Consider the following 20,000-nt stretch of genomic DNA (forward strand, 5'->3'; position numbering starts at 1 on the left):
AGGTGTCATTCCATATATAAACTTTCATACCAGAAGCGTCGACATCCCTTGTTTGGTGGATGATAGAGAAATTGTCCCTTGTTGCCCCGAAATAAAAGTCGCTACAGGATTTGCTTGATCGAGTGGTTAATGACTTCTCAGACTCTTTTAAATAATTGATTTAGGGGATAAATGGCATCTCCGTAGAGTCTCTAATTGAAAGAAATTAATGAAGGAGAATACAAAGAAAACAATGGTTATGCTACCATCCCAACTTTCTTTTCAAATTAAAATTTTTGGGGCCTCTTGACACGTTGTCAACGTCGTTGCCAGGCCCTCTCCCTTCTCGTCTGGGCTAGAAGCTAGTAACTAACAATACTCACGCGAGACACTCAATTACTGTCCTTTGACAATTCTTCCTTTGTTTTGAAACTTTGAACATGGCTAAGATGAAATGTCACACATGAAACAAGACTTTAATGTTTATTTTACCTCTTCGCTGTCAGAAACACCAACATGGTCAAGATTACGTAAAAGGCTCAGCCTCTATAATTTTAATTTTGCAGGGGACTCCTGAGACTGAAAAGGGTGATAGCCTACCGGTATCAGGATCCTGTTGAGTATAAAGGCCGGACAGCACACGAAAGCTTAATTTGAATGTTCATGTTCATTAACTATGCTATGAAGTTCTCTCTTCTTTTTTATTGACGATAATCATTATGTTGGCAACGATTATTTTGTTTCATTAAATTGACTGTATCTTGGTAGATTTGTAGCCCGGATCAGTTTTCTATATAGAAGTAGGCGATGAAGCTTTTGCGGATACCGTTTTGTAACTGCCTTAACCTTACGAAATAAAGTGTTTGTTATAAAGGTCTCATGATGAGTTCCGTGATCATTGCATATACTTTGTGTGGATTAGAATAAAACCGATGGATTCTTCTTTTTTTCTCCACTAATTCTAAAGAGAGCCTACAGGATTTAGTTGCCTCACGTGATCTGTCTACACTTCAGCAGGCATGCTAGGAGCTAAGAAAAAAGCCGCTTTTGGGCTTTGCATGATTGACTATGAAATATGAATTTGCTTTTCGGTATTGTTTATTCTTTGCAGCAGTACAGAATTTAAACAATCCATTTCTGTTCATTCTGAATTTGTGTATTGCCTCGAGAACGTGACCAGTTTTGTTTGTGGAATGGAGAACAGTCGCGGTGTCAGCAGACACTTGACCTGGGAAATGGTATTTAATTCTACAATCTTGGACAGATTAAAGGGGCTTGGTCACGATGTTTTAGGTAATTTTGTTTAATTTTGTTAGTTATGAGCTCTAAACGTCAAATTGGCAGAGCAAGAGTCTTTCATTTGGAAAATTACGTAACAATTGAGAATGATTTTCCAGCTGTTTAAATGACATTTTGATATAAACTGATGTAAGTTTGAAAAAAGGCGGGACGACGTTTTTCAAATTTACCTAAATGCGATCCATTTCAATCCTCCCCAGTTTTGTCCATCCTTGTCCCTCCTTAGCTTTCCTGTAATTTGTTTGAGTTCCTCTATAGTTTTGAGCCGTTATTTTGTTATTTCAGTTAATTCTATGACCATTTGATCAATGCTGAAATTGCCTAAAATTACGTGACGTAGCCCCTTTAAATGGAAATTTGAGACCACCCCTTCCCCCCCCCCCTCTCCTCCCCCCGAAACTCAATGATGGGAAAAGGGCGCATTATGTCCTTCGTACGGCTTCATGTAGCTGTCGACCTTTGTTTACTGATTTTGATACCATCCAGACCGATGAAGCGAAGGTCCAGCTTTGTTTTAGGTAAGAGCCGTCAGTCTTAAAAACGCGAATGGCACGTGAAAAGCTATTTCCCAGTTGAGTGTGCTGCGAAATATTTCTTAACGGGGAATCTTGGTTTTCGTCGTCTTAGGAAGATGTTGAACCCTGTATTGAACGGTGGAAATTATAGGGTTTACTACATTTCAGTTTCACACCGCTCGTTTATATCTCTGCTTTCGGACAGTAATTTTTTTTTAATTTTTATTTTTTGTATGCTTGCCTAGATTAATTAAGAACGTTTAGCTTGCAAATTGAACAAGTAAATAAAGACAGCAACAAAAAAAAAAAGATTTTTCGATGATGGGTACTTAATACCCTGGCCAAATTTCGTCTTGATACTGATTACCCTAACTGAACCAAAAATGACACTATGTGTTTAATTTATTTGTTTGAAACAAGGAGAAACTATTTCGAGCCTTCTTAAGTTCATTAAATGGGACAGTCGTTTCTTTTGGTTGTAATTAAATGGGAGAAATTGCCAAAGGTCTTAGATCGCAACACAGGACTTTGGAAATGTTTGCCCTGGGCATAATTTAGCAGATTATCGCTCAGTACATTTCTTCCCGAAACGTTTGGCCCAAAACATTTTTTTTAAAGGATATATCGCGATTGGGAAAAAAGAAATTGCTACCAAACCGTCGGACAGTTCATCAAATCTTGCCTGGAGGCTTAGTGAACGTTTTTTCTCGCGAAGAAGGTAACTCGCGCTTTTCAGTAAGACCTATTCATTGCTGTCTACACTTTGGGGGGGGGGGGGGGGGGGGAGGGGGGGAGGCAAAATTTGTGATGGCGAGAAGCGCTGGAGAAGGTAGACTACGAGGGAATCACTACTGGCGTCATTTTTACATTTGGCGCATACGACTCAGTTTGCTCGCAGAAGGCATCTTTTTATTTACAAATTAGTTGAATTTCCAATTTTAAGCGTTTCAACTTCAGATGGTAACGAGTCACCAATTAGCCGTCAAAAGCTGATGCATTTATTGGGTGACAAGGGCACTAATGATTACATAAATTCTTTCAGTAAAACGTCGACGTTTCGAAACAAAATTACTCAGAGTCCTCAGAGATTGTCTGGTATATCGGGTTCAAATTTTCAGAGATAGCTCATTAAGCAACGCATTTTCAATGTTCAGTACTTTATTCTTGGCCGACCGATTAGAACTGAAAACATAGCCTTCTGCTTATGAGGCCAAAAATGGGGACAAAGATTCCCCTACAAATGTCATGATAAAATTGAAAAAAAAAAAATGAATTCAATCTTTTACTGACCATAATGGAGTAAACAGTGTATTAGTCACTGGGAAATGCTCTGCTTGACCACAATGCAGGGACTTACTACCCTGGCTTCTTGCGAACAGTGTGTGGGTTATATATTCCCTGTGACTTCCCAAAAGGTTTCTGAGCAACTGTCTTGCCCTTATCCAAGAGAACAAAAGCATAGCTATTAATTTGAGTAAGTCCTTATAAAGGAATCAGTGTCTACTCCGTTAATTAATCCCCAGAGTCTTTGTCCACCTGGTGTATGGCACTCATTTCCATCCACACGGTATGTCAGCCAAGATAGCTTTTGTTGAAGTACTTAATGCATGAATGGCTCAAAGTAGCAGAAACGTGGCTCGCTAAAACTGACCTTCGGTTTAATTGAGGCCCTAGAGATCACAAGTGCTTTCGTAAAGTATATTCAGTAGTCTGTTCAATGTCCAAGCTTCTCATCTATCACTAATCTGGGGAAAAGAGAAAAACAAATACAACATTTGTAACTTTGCTATGGTTCCCAATAGTTTTTAACAGCTCATGCAGTGGTAAGAATTCAAACCAGTCCATAGCGGGGTATATATTGACAAACCTGTTTCGAAATAAAGCATAACAACCAAGATTATGAAGCATCGTTGTTTACATGTTTTAAGAGGCTAAATACACGGCATGTGGTGCATTTCATTTTAATTTGATATTTTGAAGAAGGCGGAGTCAATTGAAGACGCATCGTGTTGCAATTTAATATCACTACCAAGTTCCTGATTCTGCGTAAGTGGATAACTGTGAGGGAATTTTACCAATTTAAGTTATGATTACTGATTGCAGCTGAGTGTGAGGGAAAGCCAACAAAAATATAAGGATTTATATTTATACAACAGAAGAGTGTGTGGGTAATGATGAGGATTCCGCATCAATTATGAAAAAACAGAAATACTCTTTCTTGGAAATCAAAATCTCAGTAGCACCTAAGAGCGAGGAAAGTAACTTAAATTAAGCCTTTGTACCTCAAAAATGCCCCTTTTCGTGGGCAGAAGCTCAATTTTGAGGAAATCATTTATTCATTCAATCTAAGAAAAATGAAATTATTATCTTACTATTGTGAAGTGCAGGCTTATTTATTTATTTTTTTCTCACAAAAACGTGATCAAAGAAGCCAATAGCATCATATATGACTTTTAAGGAAATGCAACGACAAGGTACTACTGTCTTCTATTCTTTGTGACATAGAACATGGTGGTCTCAAGGCTCCACAATTAGAATCGATTATCAAAACTCAAAGAAATTGTGCTGTAAAGAAAATCGCCAATGATCATTCATTGAAAAATGGTTTATATCGCATTACCTTAAGCCGATCGGAGGTACCGTATTGCATTGATTAAGCAAGCGGACACCTCGAAGGTCGGTCGGCTGGTTTGCCCAGCCGAAGTATAGTACACAACTAAAATCAAATCTACGTTGTACATCTTGCTCAAAATATTTAACTTCTCATCTCAAAGGGCGCCCTGTACGTAGGAAATATAAGCGCCCATCCCAACCCCCACCCCTGCGGAAACAAATAGCTGAAGTGCACAAACAAAAGGGGTGTTTCGGATTATTATTTACTTACTGGCCTACAATCATTGTCTGACAGTCTATGAGAATGCCTCAAAGTTTCAACTGCAATGCCCATGTGGGCGCAAAGTTTTTTCAGTCGCAAAATCTCCCGTCCATCTGCTTTGGTACATCTTGGCCATTTGTTCTTATTTATTATTTTGTTGCAAAGTCTGCAAAATAACCTTACTACTTTGTGAAAATGGTGAAAATTTATTAAGCGCCAGCCTCGAATAAGTGCCCACCCTCAAGGTCCAAAAATTCATTAAGTGTCCAAGAGGGTTAATCGAATAAATACGGTCCATTTGTTCTTTGTTGTGATTTTGATGTGACTGAAATTCAATTTATTCTTTCTACACGCGATAAAGAAATTGAGGAATCGGTATTCGCAGCATTACTATATGTTAGGTACACTAGTTTAGTGTGGGCAGTAGCCGAAATAATGATGAATTCGTTTTCAAAGTAAGAAACCGTAGATGGCCACAAAACTGCGTGACAAACACGACAAACAAATCTCTGTTGGAGATTTTGCCAAGAATTGTACTTTCGAGCTTTTCAAACCGCTTTTTAAGCCTTATCTGGCCACAAAGAGCCTAAACTGTCCAAAACATTGCTTATGAGTGCATTCGTTGCAGATAAATGTACTGCAATCCAATATACATTTATATGGCGTCGAGAACTCGGTCACCCGATTAGTGACTGTAACTTACGTTCCTACAAAATATTTATCTGTTCTGATGTTCTTGGGGAACTTCAAGTCTGTAGGAACGTCTAGGTAGCTTTTTTGCCTAACCGAGAAGTTGTAGCAATAGTGACAGATTTGACTCAAAAACTTTAAATTGCGTAGTCGTCCTTTTTAAACCCTAAACATTTAGGGATGACACCTTTTCATTTACTTAATTTTTGTGGCAGTACACACGCAATCGAGAAGCAATTGCTCAAATGCAAAGAATTTCGTACTACGTCAAAGGCAACTTTCTGAAAAACTGCAAAGGCTTCAAAATCGGGAAGCTCGCATCCTAATGTCTGCCAGCTATGATAGTAATTTGGATGATTTGTTCCGGGCACTAGGGTGGCGAAGACTCTACTATCAAAGATTGGAACAGAAGTCTATCATAGTGTATAAAACATTACATGGTTTGACACCTGATTATCTGAGATCAAGATTTGTATATCGTGACAACGTAAGTGCTTATCGTTTAAGGAATACCGAAAATAAATTAGTTCTTCCACAACCCCGAACTGATTATCTCAAGAGAAATCTTTTGTACAGTGGAGCTCAGTTGTGGAACAGCTTACCTGTGGACCTAAGACAAGCGTCTTCACTGACCGATTTCAAATCTAAGCTAAGTCGCCACAGTTTAAAGCAATATCTTAATTTTAAGTAAATTTTAGGCACGGCCTCCATGAAAAGCAGAATTTTTATTTATTTCTTTTATTTGAATTGTTATTATTAAATGTTATTGTAGTTAGGTAGATAGATATACTACTATAGATAATGAACTAAATCAACTGATGGAAACACCGTGTATAAATAAAGTTATCTTATCTTATGTTATCTTATTTTGGGGAGTTTTTTTGGTGGTAAGCCGAAAATAGAAGAAACGAAGCGGACGAGTAAGTCGCGCATGGGTCGCTGAAATTTGTTCTGAATCGCCACTGTTCAACGGTTGGTCGTTACAAGTCACTGCCGCGATGAACGACAAAGTTCCGCCGTTATCGTCGATCGTGTCTCCAAACCCGGCCACGTATCAGGAAAATCCAACCAGTAATTTCCGTAAATGGTTATCATTCCTTATCCTATATTGCAATCTTAGTTGAATCAAACGTGAAGATTTATGAGTCAAATATAAGGTTCATTCAGCCGATTTGTTTGAGTTCAGTGTCCCAGCAGTTTCCAGCGACAGAGCAACCTTACATGCAATATGGGAATCGGTAAGAAAATACATATTTTGCCACTTCAAAGAAAAAAATAAAAATAAAAATACACGACTGAGCCTTTACTTCATTTAGCCATATAAAGAATTGTGTCTGATCGCTTGTAATTACTTATGATAACTCTAATTTACCATTTAGTACAAGGTGCATTTCTGTTTGAATATATTTCAAACACACTTCACAACATTGCGCAATTGGCTCATGAGACTGCCACAACATATTGAAAATAATGGTCTTGCATTCAACTGCTCATGGAGCGACAATTTTATCTTGGCTTGAGTTTTGCCTACCGTATTTTCCAAACTACTAATTCATCTACTAATTCATTCCTTCATTCATTCATTCATCAACTAATTCATTTATTCATCCGCTCATCATGGTAGTGACTTGTAACGACCAACCATTGAATAGTAGACAACTGAAGTCAGAAAAATTTTCAGCGACCCATGAGTGACTTACTCGTCCGCTTCTTTTCTCCTATTTTCGGCTTAAAACAGGTAAAGTCACTGCTTACAAGCCTAGAAGGCTCCTCAGGCCGGCGCTTATCTCTGGTTTCCGTACCATGAAGCGACTAGGAGTATTTATACTCCCCCTGGACGGCGTTCAAAACATCAGTAAATTAATGAATTTGACGGCTAAGAACAACTTGACATTGAATTTTGATCCTGATTCCTGTTGGGAAAGTCATCCTCTGACACCCACAATTTTTTCCAGAGTTAGTCTTGGCATAAACTGCCACAATCCACAATCCACAATCCACAATCCATCCTTAATTCTGCTCTCCGGCCTGCTTCGATCCGGTCTTCAGTCTAAGCAGCTGATCATTGTAACCAATCAATTCCACATCAGACTTCGCGGTTACTGTACTCGATGTTTCATCTGCCCGAGCTTCAGAGATGGTAAATACAACGAAGTTGTTTAGGATAAAAATATCTTTAACAAGGGAGAGCTCGACCCCGAGTACTCAAGTTCGAAATTTCTAAGACGACCTAATATTACAGAAGTGATCGAGAATGAAAAGACCCTGATCGTGGATAAGAAGTAAGGCATCAAACTTCGGTAGGCCGAAAATGATGAAACAACGGAAGCTGTGCTAAACTCTTAAGCGGAAATTCCGCGATGACAATCAAGCAGAGGTTTCTGCAGTTTACATTACGACTTTCTGTAAAGAAAGATATTAGGAAATATAATTTTCCGAATGTTGACTCGGACCTGATGATATTCTGGAAATTTCTATCGGTGCTCTTTTGCAGGTGTCGAACCTAGTACAAGCTCCGATTACTACTTCAGACGGCTCTCTGATCTAAATTGGACACTCACTTGCTAAGGCCACTAATTTATTCTTTATAGGCCATTAACTTATACAAGGTTGCGGTAACAATGCGGCATTCTTGCAAGTGGATTACAGAAGATAGTTTTTGCTCTGCCAGATGGTATACGTGTAGTGCCCGGCTAGATCACAACACCGAGATCAACGTTGCCTCTTTGCAAACAGAGCACGGATTTTCCTTGACATTGTCCCACAATGTCTATGAATAATTGTACCGAGACAATAACTTGAGTTCATTTCCCTCGTCCGAGAGGACGAAAGTTTAACCATATGTAGATGTTCTTTTAAAGAAATCCCCGTCTCTTTATTTATTCAAAGACCTATGAGAGCAGAGAGCATTTGTCGGCCTCTGGCAAGGCACTCACTTTCTCACGTATAACAACAACTTTAAAGGTATAGTTTTTTCACTACTTCCGAATGCAAGGAAGACTTAACATAGCGGAAAAGGATTCAATTAAAATGTCCTTGAATTAAGGGCCTGGCCGAATCAAAAGTCTTTTGGTAAAGTATATTCACCGGTGGTAGTGCGTTCAAATTCCACGTGCCTTTAAAATTATATTCAGTTCAATTCAATTTTTTTTAATTAACACTGTCCAAAGCTAAGCATTTACACACGATTTATAATAATAATAATAATAATAATAATAATAATAATAATAATAATAATAATAATAATAATAACAACAAAAAGAGGAGAACAAGAATGAAATTAGGCCATAAGGTAAACAGTGGATAGGTGTGCGGTGTCCAAAAGAGTACAGCTTTCTAGCTGGACACCGCCAAACAAGCTGTTAGGAAATATCCGTTCTTGCTTTAACGGATATCCGGATATTTTACTATCTAAGAAGAAGAGGAAAAAAATACTTGGTCGGGTTCCAGCATTGATATGTGTCGTGAAAAGTTCCGGAACACGTAGCCTGTCTCATTCCACTCAAACCTAAAGGTTAAGAAAACAGAGCTGTAAGGCTGCTTAAGAATTTCCAAATTCGTGATTTACGAGTTTCAAAAGAATTAGATATAAAGATTAATTGACTAGCTTAGTTTAATACCCTAGCACATCTTGCGTTAAAAAGATTTTCCAGCGCCCAGACGAGTGGGGAATGTCGCTCTCGTGAACAGGGGTTTAAGATCAAATGTTAGCTCAAAAATCTTACTTACGCAGTGGTTAACTGTTTTTACCTTTATCAAGTACGAATAAAACCAAATTTTTATTTCTTTTTACTTTCCACCGACAGCTTGTTAAGAATTCTACTCCTTGGTACTCGGACAGGTTCCGACTTGAGAACAAGACGTAATCAAGGTGATAACAATCAGTAAAGCATACTTATCTAGCTTATGAAGCACCAGTGATTACATGCTGGAATGTCTAGATAAATGTAGGCTAACGACTAGTTAGTTTAGGCGTTTCCCACTTAATACAGTGTGTAATAACTCAATATGTAATACTATGTAATGATCACGACATAGTTTATGACGATCATGATATAATGACACTCTCACTTTTAAATGCTGGAATGCCAACATTAAAATGTTTTGAAATAAAGAACGCTAACGATGAGATATTTTAAAGCTTTTTCACTTGATACAGCGTATGGCTCATTTCGTTTTGAAGTGGCGGAGTCAATTGAAGACCATTGAAGAATCGTTATAGAGCAAGTGTTGCGTCAGCATAAAATCGTTGCACTTGAATATCAATGATAATAAAGATTCTGATTCCGTTTAGGTTGTTAACTTTGAATGCATTTAGCCCAACCTAACATAATTTCTTTGAGAAAAAGGTGTCTTGTTAATGTTTAATTACTCCTAGAAATGCTGCATCCGCAACGACATATGCAAACAGTAAGACTGTGATCATCATCTTCATCATTATCATATCTTTCTTTACCCCCCGATTTTAGAGAAGCTTGTTGAAGCTAATGTCCTATAGCATTACCCTCTCAACCATACATTATATACCATGCATATAGAGGACAGACCACAACACAATGAACTCAGCTAACGTCACCTACGGTCACCTACGGTTTATCGTCTTTATCCGAGAGTCTAACCATTTGCTGATGGTCTGAATTCGTGGATACTAAACGATAAATCCCGCCTTCGAAGAGAATACTGGAAGTGAGGTCCCTAAGTGTTGGTCTGGACCAGAATCACCCTTTTCCCAAACACCAATCTCTTATCTCTAGCCGGGTTGTCATGGTACTTTAATAACGATGGTGAACGCTAACCAACCTTCTCTGAGAACCCAGGCGGGGCCCCGTTTCTCGAAAGTTCCGGAAAACTTTTCGGGCCCTAAAAGCCATTTGTGAAACTGCCAACCGCCTGTTTTGGAAAGCCGCTCTTTTAACATTTTTTCAAGGTAACAAAAAGAAAAAAAATGACAGTGAAGAGATCCTCTCGATCCGTTCTTCAGATACAAAGGGAATTTTGACACCCGAAAGGGGGCCATAAATTTTATGGACCCTCGAGAAACGGACCGCTGGTCTCTTTTTATGAAATTCCTAAGTCATGAAAGAGTTTCAGATTAGTCTTGAAAATCCCCATATACATGTGTGGACATATCCGTCAATGTTTGATTTGTTGAGCAATCATCACGTTTTCTTGCATTTAATTCAGCGAAACGTGTTTCCATCCATCTGTTCACTAGCCTACAGGAAAACGAGGAGTTTGCGCGCCGGTCTTCCCTTCCCTTCCCCTTCAAACGCCAATATATCTGTATATCTGTATACCGTCAATTAGTTGTACCGGTAAATTAAGTTTTAAAGAGCCCCGCAAGGCATATTGATAAATCAGAACAGCGTCCCCTTCCTTAGATCTAATTCAGAACCATAAATAGAACCGGAACCTCTTGAAAAAAAAAAGCGCATAAAGTAACTTTGCCAAACTAGAACTGCTATACCGTGCGTCAAAAAAAGGCCTATAATTGTAACGAAACACTAAGAATTCTGCTACAACTTACGATTTCCGCCGTTCAATTTTTATCTTCTGATTATTTAATTTCCTGTTTATTGAGCTGATCTAATCACTCGTATTAATGAGTGAAGACGACACTCCCGTTAAAGCTACATCCTGTCTTATACCATGTGCCGACGCACGGAAGTATCGGTGTTTCATTTTCGTTGTCGGTTTCCATCCAAAAGTCTGTTGTCGGTTTCCCTTATTTTTTGTTGTCTACAAAAAATTTTTTTTGTTAAAATTGTGGATTACATCTTTATCGGGCTCAATACCTCAATTTTCCCCATTAATTCAGCTTGCTGAATCGTTGAAGAATCATGTTCGAAACGCAGAAAGATTGTTCTATTATCAGACAGTGAAATTCAATAGTCTGAGAAGCGGTTATAAAAGTCAAGATGATTTGACACAAATTAAGTGGGGTTCAGGAGACCGTACCAGCCAGTACTAACAGGCTCCAAAAACGTCAGCAATATGGAAGTCCCTGGAAAAGAATCCATGGCATCCTATTCAGACAGTAAAGCAAGCCTGAGTCTTCTCCTGATTTTATGCATTTTGTCTTTTTTTGGCAGCTGTTTGACTGTGGTTCTGTTCATATGGAATTACTCCGTTGAAAGGCAAGTCAAAGAGCTGGAAATGAGGCTTTGGCTAGAAGCTGAACAACTTAAGGCTATGGTGAAAAGTCCAGTCGCTTATCCAAACACTGGCAACATAGATTACAATCACGGTAAGAAATCTGATAATTCCAGAACCCTGGAAACCCGTTATGTTTCCAACGGCCTTACCTCGATATCACGCCAGCTCTGAAGATTGAGCCAATTGAGCCTAGAGGTTTACATCCATTTCCCCTTTCCCTCGATCAATGGGGAGCTGAACCAAGTAAAAGGGCTCTGTCTACACATGGACTGAATATACTTTTTAAAAAAAGGTGTAATAGGAGGGCTCTTTCTCTTTATGAGCCTTCTACAATTTCCGTACAATTCCTTGTCATGGTTCTGTGAAAACGCTTTGTGCTGTTATAAACGTCAGCGCGCCAGGATAAGTTTTTCCATTCCTTCTCCTGTTTAGTCAATAAGTTGTTGGCATCTGAGTCTCTTGTTCCCTATCAACGGCGGTTGAATTAGTCGTGAAGCAGTGATTTCAAAGCGAGCAATAACGCCTTCTGTATCAAGGGGAACTTGAGTTTTATTCAGGTTAGTAAGCAATAACACTTACCTCAGCGATCTTCCTCTTCCATGCCAGCCCATTTCCAGAAAAGAAGAATCAGAAGTCAGCAAAGACGCCGTGAACCAACTTTAACCCTACAAATTCCTAAAGCAAACTAGGCTGTACGCCTGCTTCTGCCATAAAAGTCACTTAGGGTTACATTTCTTAGAGTTTGCATATTTTCACGAGGGACTGAAAAATGAGAAACAACTTGAACGGAGTTGCTCTATACAAAATATCATTCAAGCATTTTGTATGAGACTAAACGAGTCCTGTTGTATCGGCAGGGGTATTTTATAGAACGCCGAACGATGTTGAGGTGGTGCTTGTTCTTGCCAAAAGCTAATAACTATAGCGATACGCAGCAAATAACTCACGCGGAACCCACAACAGAATACTTCGTTAAATATCTATTCGGATTGAAATTTTGATGAAATTTTCGCCAAACGACCATCCGTCTACACTTTTCCAAGTTTGTCGAAAACGGTAACGTCCAGTAATCAAAACATCACGTAAAAGATTGAAAACGGCGGTTGCATGGGAAGGTAGTCCCTCACGTTTCGGAAAGGGCCGGTTATTTTATAATGTTTTGTCTTAAAAATGAGGACAGCTACAGCACTGAGCCGGACGAAATTTCGCTGAACAGCCCATTGAAGTTACTTTCAGCTATCAATTTTCATAAGAAAGATTTTTATGATACCCAAAAAACGAAAGTCATCAAGTTCTTCAAGTTGTAAAAAATATCCTTTTAAACAGTCTATCAATAACAACGAACTTAGCGATGACATTTCCAAATATGTGTATTTTTTAGTTTATTGTGTCTAGTTTATTTTCGGGTATGCCATGCCTTAAGTAGTGATATGTGCGGGGCCATTAAAATTAACTTTTTGTGAATTTCGATTTTGGCCAGAGGTAGATGAGGAATCCACTGGGAAATGTTCTCGTCGTAGCTTGAAACAAAGGTCTCAAGTTCCCGTCAGTTTAGGAAACGTTCGTGAAGAAATCATCAAACTTTGGCCTTACAATGGTTTAATCTGCCTGCCGAGCCCCAGCGGTCCGAAAGGAGAGCCGGGACTACAGGGTGACAAGGGTGAACCGGGGCAATCCGGACCCCAAGGACTTAGAGGTTCCCCAGGGATGCCAGGATGTCAAGGTCCAAAGGGTGGAGTGGGGAAATATGGACCCCGTGGGAGCAAAGGCGACTGGGGACCTCCAGGACCTCCTGGTCCTAAAGCTGCATGTTATCTATGGAAATATCGACCAAAGGCTATGCAAGATCCAAAAGGCGAAAAGGGAGTAAAAGGAGATGTCGGTTTTCCAGGATTAAGAAGAATGAAAGGAGAACCGGGTGTTACTGGAATTCTTGGAATAGGTAACTAGTAGTCTTTGTTAGTTTACTTATTTATTTATTTATTTATTTATTTATTTATTTATGTATGTATGTATGTATGTATGTATGTATGTATTTATTTATTTACTTATTTATTTATTTATTTGTTTAATTATTTGATGTGTTACCTATCACTGTATTTTGGAACATTTCTGGAATTGTAATCATTCTTTCAAGGTCTGGGGAAATTGCGTCTCCCGAGTTATCTCAACCCAGCTATTCAAAGTCGGGATAAGTTTTTTTTTCCAATTACTGTGAATAATTCACCATCCAAAGTATAAAACTAATTTCAGGACAAGATTTTCGTTGCCGCCTTTTCTTAGCTGTGCGCGCGTAGAGTGTGCACATGGTTACACGAACAAATACTGATGGAGACTGCTACAGTGTCAGATAGTGACTTATATCCACCGGAAAAAGTTATCCGATCTTTAAAGTGAAGCTTCTCATTTATCAGCTGTAATCAGTAGCGTTCCTGAATAACTGAAGATTCTACAACTGCAAGCAGAAGATTCACTAACAATCTACTGTTGTCTCGCATTAGAAAATATCCGCGAAGAAATAAAGAAAAAAGTGGGTTCCTTTGCTGTGGAGACCGTAATTCGAGCTCCAGGCAGAGTATTTGTAAAGGGACCCCCAGGCCCGCGTGGTCGACAAGGAAGGCAGAGACCACCAGGAATGAATGGACTAAATGGAAAAAATGGAATACCAGGAGTTAAGGAAGATACTGCAATCCGTGGCCCTGTAGGACCAAAGAGAGATTACGGAGCAACTGGCCCCAAAGGAGATCCCGGTTGTAACGGAGGAAAAGGCAAGTGTTGACACAACAAAACAAAGTCAATTATTAATTATTTATGGTTTTCGTACTGAAATAACAAAAAAATATATAGTTGGAAAACCCTAATAATATACATGAACAAAAAGAGGTAACGAACCAAGCATGCTGATTATTTAAAGATAAAAGAAACTCACAAATCAAACGAAAGCCCTGGATGGCACAATTTTGCCCGATTGCGTGTTGCGCGCCCTATTATAATTAAAATAAATCTCTCTCGATTTTTTTCCTCCTATGTTATTTATAAGTCATCACATGATTTTTCTGGTGTTCCTTGGAATAAATGAGCACTCCTAATGAAAGCTCGCCTTACGGGCTCGTCTAATTGTGTTAGTCTTTGTAAATATTTACTCGTACTAATTTAGTCCACATTGCACTTGAAGTCTTGTGATTACCTTTTCAAACAAAGAGGACGGCTAGTAGGCTAAGCGTTGTGATTTTCCATTCCAGAACACTTGTGAAGACAAAATGCGGTCAATGGTCAAACCGAGGATGATCAAAAAGTCCTTTCTCCTAAATAGTACCCGATGATAATTTTCTTTATTAGGCTAGTCATGAGACAGCGTTGCTACATCAAGATAAGATTACCTTTCGCGAATCCAACTCGCGCACACGTAGGACAATGTAATACGATTTAATCTACTGAACACCGTCCTGAGGCAGTCAGTCGGTCAACCAATCAAGGTTTCTATGATTTATTCACCTTGGGGTTCCTTTATTTCTTAATCAAAAAACCTTTTTATTCTTTTCTTTTCTTTTGTTTTTTTTTTCTTCTTCTTTTTTTTTACGTGTTTTCATTTCATCTTAATTGGCTCAATGCTCCCTTTGGTGATTAGTAATCTTTTCGTGTTTATTAAAGCCCCGCAGTCGCGGATAGTGGAAAGTGAAACTTCACGGTGTAGAGCTCAGTTTTGAAGACCACTATCAGGCTTCTTATTCCGTGTGTGCATCGGCAACGGTCTTTGTACCTTTTATGTGTTTCAGGTGAACCAGGGCCACCAGGAAAGTGGGGAAGAGGAGCTCGAGCGTTCCGTGGGATCAAATGGAGACCGGGATATCCGGGAGGAAAAGGAGAAAAAGGTAAAAACATCGGAGCAAAGAAGAACCAATGAAATTTTAGGAAAATATCCAGTCCGAAGGTCACACAAATGCTTGATATTTCTTTAGTGAGACGTTAATTGGAATTTTCATATCGTGAAGGAATTTGCCATAAACCTTTGGCTTTCGAGAGGTTTTAATTTAGACATCTGATAATATGCTTGTATTTTTTCTGGGATGACACCTGAGGTCAGCTTGTGAAATCTAAGCAATGAGTTTCTAAAAATCTATTGGAGCCAACTTTCAGAAACATATTTCATGTATAAACTTTCCTACCAGAAGCGTAGAAATCGCTTTGTTTGGTGAATGATAGAGAATTTGTCCTTGGTTGCCCCGAAATAAAAGTCTCTACAGGATTTGCTTTATTGAGTAGTTAATCACTTTATGACTTCTCTCTGTTAAATAACTGATTCAGACGATAAATGACATCTACGTAGAGTCTCTAACTGAAAGAAATTAATAAAGAATACAAAGTAAACGATGATTTATATGTTACCGACCCAAATATCTTTTCAAATTAAAATTTTCGGGGGCTCCTGACACGTTGTTAACTTCGTTGCCAGGACCTCTCCCTTGTCGTCTGGGCTAGAAGCTAACTAAAAATACTCATGCGAGAGACTTCTTACTGTCCTTTGACAATTTTTCCTTTGTTTTGGAACTTTGAACATGGCTAAGATGAAATATCATACGAGGAACAAGACGTCCAATGTTTTTATTACATCTTCGCTGCCAGAAACACCAGCATGGCCAAGGGTACGTAAAAGGCTAAGCCGTTCTAATTTTAATTTTGCAGGGGACACCTGAGACTAAAAAGGGTGATAGCCTACCGGTATCAGGATCCTGTTGAGTATAAAGACCAGACAGCACACGAAAGCTTTTCAATTTGCTGTGATGTGAAGTTCTTTCTTCTTCTTTTTGACGATAATCATTTTGATGGCAACGATTATTTTACTTCATTAAAGTGACTGTATCTTGGTAGATTTGTAGGCCGGGTCAGCTTTCTACATAGAAGTAGGCGATGAAGCGTTTGCGGACGCGGATCGTCTGGCTGGTACCGTTTTGTAACTGTTTTACCTTACGAAATAAAGTGTTTTTTATATAAAGGTCTCATGATGAGCTCCGTAAACATTGCATATACTTTGTGCGGATTAGAATAAAACCGATGGATTCTTCTTTTTTTCTCCACTAATTCCATTAGAGAGCCTACACATGATCTGTCTACACCTCAGCAGTCATGCTAGGAGCTAAAAAAAGAGCTGATTTTGGTCTTTGCCCTGTAAAGAAGTCTGTCAGTCATTCGAAACCGTAACGAGCATGCATGACATGCGAGGATGTTTTTGTTCGTGGTGATTGACTATGAAATATGAATTTTCTTTCCGGTATTGTTTATTGTTTGCAGCAGTACAGAGTTTAAACAATCCATTTCTGTTCATTCTGAATTTGTGGTTATGCCTGCTGTGTATTGCCTCGAGAATGTGACTAGTTTTGTTTGTGGAATGGAGAACATTCGCGGTGTCAGCAGACACTTGATCTGGGAAATGGTATTTAATTTTACAATCTTGGACAAATTAAATGGAAAATTGAGACCAGCGCCTTCCCGCAAACTCAATGATGGGAAAAGGGCGCGTTATGGCCTATGTAGCTTTCGACCTTTGTTTACTGATTTTGATACCATCCAGACCGATTCAGCTTTGTTTTAGGTAAGAGCCATTAGTCTTAAAAACGCGAGTGGCACGTGAAGAACTATTTCCCAGTTGAGTGTGCTACGAAATATTTCTTTCAATGTTACGGAGAATTTTGGTTTTCGTCGTCTCAGGAAGATATTGAACCCTGTATTGAACTGTGGAAATTCTAGAGTTTACTACATTTCAATTTCACGCCAACAAAAAATGATAATTCGATTATGATCCCAATTTTGAAGGAAATAAAAACAGTGGACTGTTTCACGACTGCCATCGCGAAGTCCCAGAAAGTATAAAGCTTCTTTTGTAAGATACACTTGAATTTGCATTAAAGTATTTGCCCGAAAGAAACAATATGTTGTTTTTATGGCATTTTCCCAGTGGTGGCAGTTATTCCAAAAATATCCAAAAGTCTCACTCGGTCAACTTTGATAACTGGGGCGATCATGTAAACTCGGTTCCACGCTCCCCCTCCCTGGATCCGAGTTAATGTTAATATAAGTACACAAAATGCCAACGAGTAACTTTGTATTGTTCGATATAACTGACACCTGTCGAGACATGTTTAATGCAAATATGTGACGTGTTATTCTGACACAAAGAACAATAACACATTGTAATTATTTACTAATTTAAGTGGAATGTGTAGACATTTATTTTTGTTTATTGAACAAGACGTTTCGCGGGTTTTGCGGTTATGTAATTGATTTTTCTGTGGTGCTGCGGCTTTAAATGGACCACGACGATAGTATACCGCTCTCATACACCGTCTATGATTCACCTGTCGGCAAACGTCAAACTAAAATTTGCCAAAAGTAGAAGAAACTCGTTTGATACGAGCTCATTTCTTGGCTGTTACCAGCAGGTATCAAGTGGCTTTTTAAAAGAAAGAAACGAGTTCGAATAATATCATTTTCAGGATTTTATGACAAGCAGCAGTCCACCGTTTCGCGTTTGCCGTTTCACGTTTGCCGTTCACGTAAACACGATGCTTAATCTCTCTAATGTCAAAGTACGTGCGAGCCAGTGGTTAGGGCCCGCAACCTCTCTTCTCTGTCTCCTTTGTCGTTGAGAAGATGAAGAGGCAGAGAAGAAAGACCCTGGGAACGATGTTGTAAGATCCGGAGATCCCAGGTTAAAGGCTCTTTGTAGTCCCTGGTTCAACTTCTTGGCTTGTAAATAGCCACTTACTGGTTTGCCTCCAGCCAGTTGGGACTCTTGAGAGTTGTCGTGGTTAAGTTGTTCTGTGATGGCAGTGACTGTTTCATTGGCCCTGAGAAGCCCCAATGGGGAGAGGTCAGTTTTTCATTTTTATTTATTTATATTTATTTATTTATTTATTTATTGTTATTATTTTTTCAAAATGTGAAAAATTGGCCACGAGTGCATCATATACACTAAACTTGTCAAACGTATCAATTTAGTAATTGCATTTAATTGTAATTACCTTGGCTCGTGAACCCTGCAGAATAATGCCGCGTTTCTTTTGGTTAACGAGGCTCGAAAGAGTTTTCAGACAAAAAAAAAAAGATTTTTCTGAAAAAACTAGCCTAGCCTACAGGTTTTGTTGAATTTTAAATATTTTAGAGATCATTTCTAATGTTATATGTCACCTGAATGGGAAGATTTGACCCTCCTGTTTTTTGTTATGTTTTTTTTTTTTTCAAAAAAGACAATATATCTTGATTTTAAGCTTCAAAGAAATGTCTTATACCGTTGCCATGGTAACGTTTTTTTGGCGCGGGTGGCCTGTGCACAGATTTGTAAATAAAACATGGCGGCAGACTGGTGTATGTTTTTCAAAGTTTTTGATCTTTTATTGCTTAGTTTTTTCCAAAAAAAAAACTTCAGAAGATCTTAAAAAGTTTTAAAAGTGCTCAAGCGAGGTATGGAAGGTAAAGATTTCTTTTATTTCAAAAATATTTTGCTATTGGTGGTTTGATAGCCTTTCGATTAACACTTTAAATACCTCGTTAACTTTATGATCTCTGTACTTATATAATAAACAAATTACTTCATGATTGGCTCGTTTGTACGATTTTTATTACTCACTCGTTGTGAAGGATCGTTAAACTCACTCGTTCGCTTCCCTCGCTCGTTCGTCTACGCGATCCTTCACAACTCGTGAATAAAAATCGTACGCACTCACCAACCATGAAGTAATCTATATTTATTTACAAATGGACTTCAAAAAGTAAAAAAACTTGTCAAATTTAGTTGAATTTCCAGTTTTAAGCGTTTCAACTTCAGATGGAAACGAGTCACCAATTAGCCGTCAAAAGCTGATGCATTTATTGGGTGACAAGGGCACTAATGATTACATAACTTCTTTGTAAAACGTCAACTTTTCGAAGCAACATTACTCAGAGTCCTCAGAGATTATCTGGTATATGGGTTTTTTAAGGAACGCATTTTCAATGTTCAGTACTTTATTCTTGGCCGACCCGATTGAGATACCCTTCTGCTTATGAGGCAAAAATGTGAACAAAGATTCCCCTACAAATGTCATGATAAAATTGGAAAAAAAAATTAATTCAATCTTTTACTGACCATAATAGGGTAAACAGTGTACACGTATTAGTCACTGGGAAATGCTCTGCTTGACCACAATGCAGGGACTTACTACCCTGGCTCCTTGCAAACAGTGTGTGGGTTATATATTCCCTGTGACTTCCCAAAAGGTTTCCGAGCAACTGTCTTGCCCTTATCCATGAGAACAAAAGCATAGCTATTAATTTGAGTAAGTCCTTATAAAGAAGGAATCAGTGTCTACTCAGTTAATTAATCCCCTTTGTCCACCTGGCGTGTGGCACTCATTTCCATCCACACGGTATGTCAGCCGAGATAGCTTTTGTTGAAGTACCTAATGCATGAATGGCTCAAAGTAGCAGAAACGTGGCTCGCTAAAACTGAA

At 38.7% G+C, this 20,000-nt stretch overlaps 2 protein-coding genes and 1 long non-coding RNA gene across 10 annotated transcripts in view; 2 read left to right on the plus strand and 1 right to left on the minus strand.

Moving 5' to 3' along the window:
• Positions 1-859, plus strand: part of LOC138004176 (uncharacterized) — a 45,977-nt gene extending 45,118 nt beyond the window's left edge. For all 5 annotated transcript variants that reach the window (XM_068850611.1, XM_068850614.1, XM_068850615.1 and 2 more), the window contains one exon: positions 546-859. In XM_068850611.1, coding sequence (XP_068706712.1) covers positions 546-599 — 54 coding nt within the window. In that variant the 3' untranslated portion in view covers positions 600-859. The remainder of the gene's footprint in view (positions 1-545) is intronic.
• Positions 860-2,933: 2,074 nt separating this feature from the next.
• LOC138004185 (uncharacterized) overlaps positions 2,934-20,000 on the minus strand; it is a 30,704-nt gene continuing 13,637 nt past the window's right edge. For all 4 annotated transcript variants that reach the window (XR_011123768.1, XR_011123767.1, XR_011123766.1 and 1 more), the window contains one exon: positions 2,934-3,538. This is a non-coding gene — a long non-coding RNA (uncharacterized lncRNA). The remainder of the gene's footprint in view (positions 3,539-20,000) is intronic.
• LOC138004184 (collagen alpha-1(XXIII) chain-like) lies at positions 11,286-16,507 on the plus strand. Its single transcript, XM_068850631.1, has 5 exons — positions 11,286-11,605; positions 12,995-13,456; positions 14,016-14,282; positions 15,291-15,386; positions 16,198-16,507. Exons 1-5 carry the CDS (start codon positions 11,353-11,355, stop codon positions 16,206-16,208), a joined length of 1,089 nt encoding a protein of 362 aa, XP_068706732.1. The 5' UTR covers positions 11,286-11,352; the 3' UTR covers positions 16,209-16,507.

Source organism: Montipora foliosa, chromosome 5 (genome assembly GCF_036669935.1).
Source record: "Montipora foliosa isolate CH-2021 chromosome 5, ASM3666993v2, whole genome shotgun sequence".
Taxonomy (NCBI): Eukaryota; Metazoa; Cnidaria; class Anthozoa; order Scleractinia; family Acroporidae; genus Montipora; species Montipora foliosa.

Coding starts and splice junctions, on each gene's coding strand:
- LOC138004184 (XM_068850631.1), top strand. CDS start 11,353: ATGGAAGTCCCTGGAAAAGAATCCATGGCATCCTATTCAGACAGTAAA. Junction 11,606..12,994: donor CAACATAGATTACAATCACG/GTAAGAAATCTG, acceptor GATTTTGGCCAG/AGGTAGATGAGGAATCCACT. Junction 13,457..14,015: donor TACTGGAATTCTTGGAATAG/GTAACTAGTAGT, acceptor GTCTCGCATTAG/AAAATATCCGCGAAGAAATA.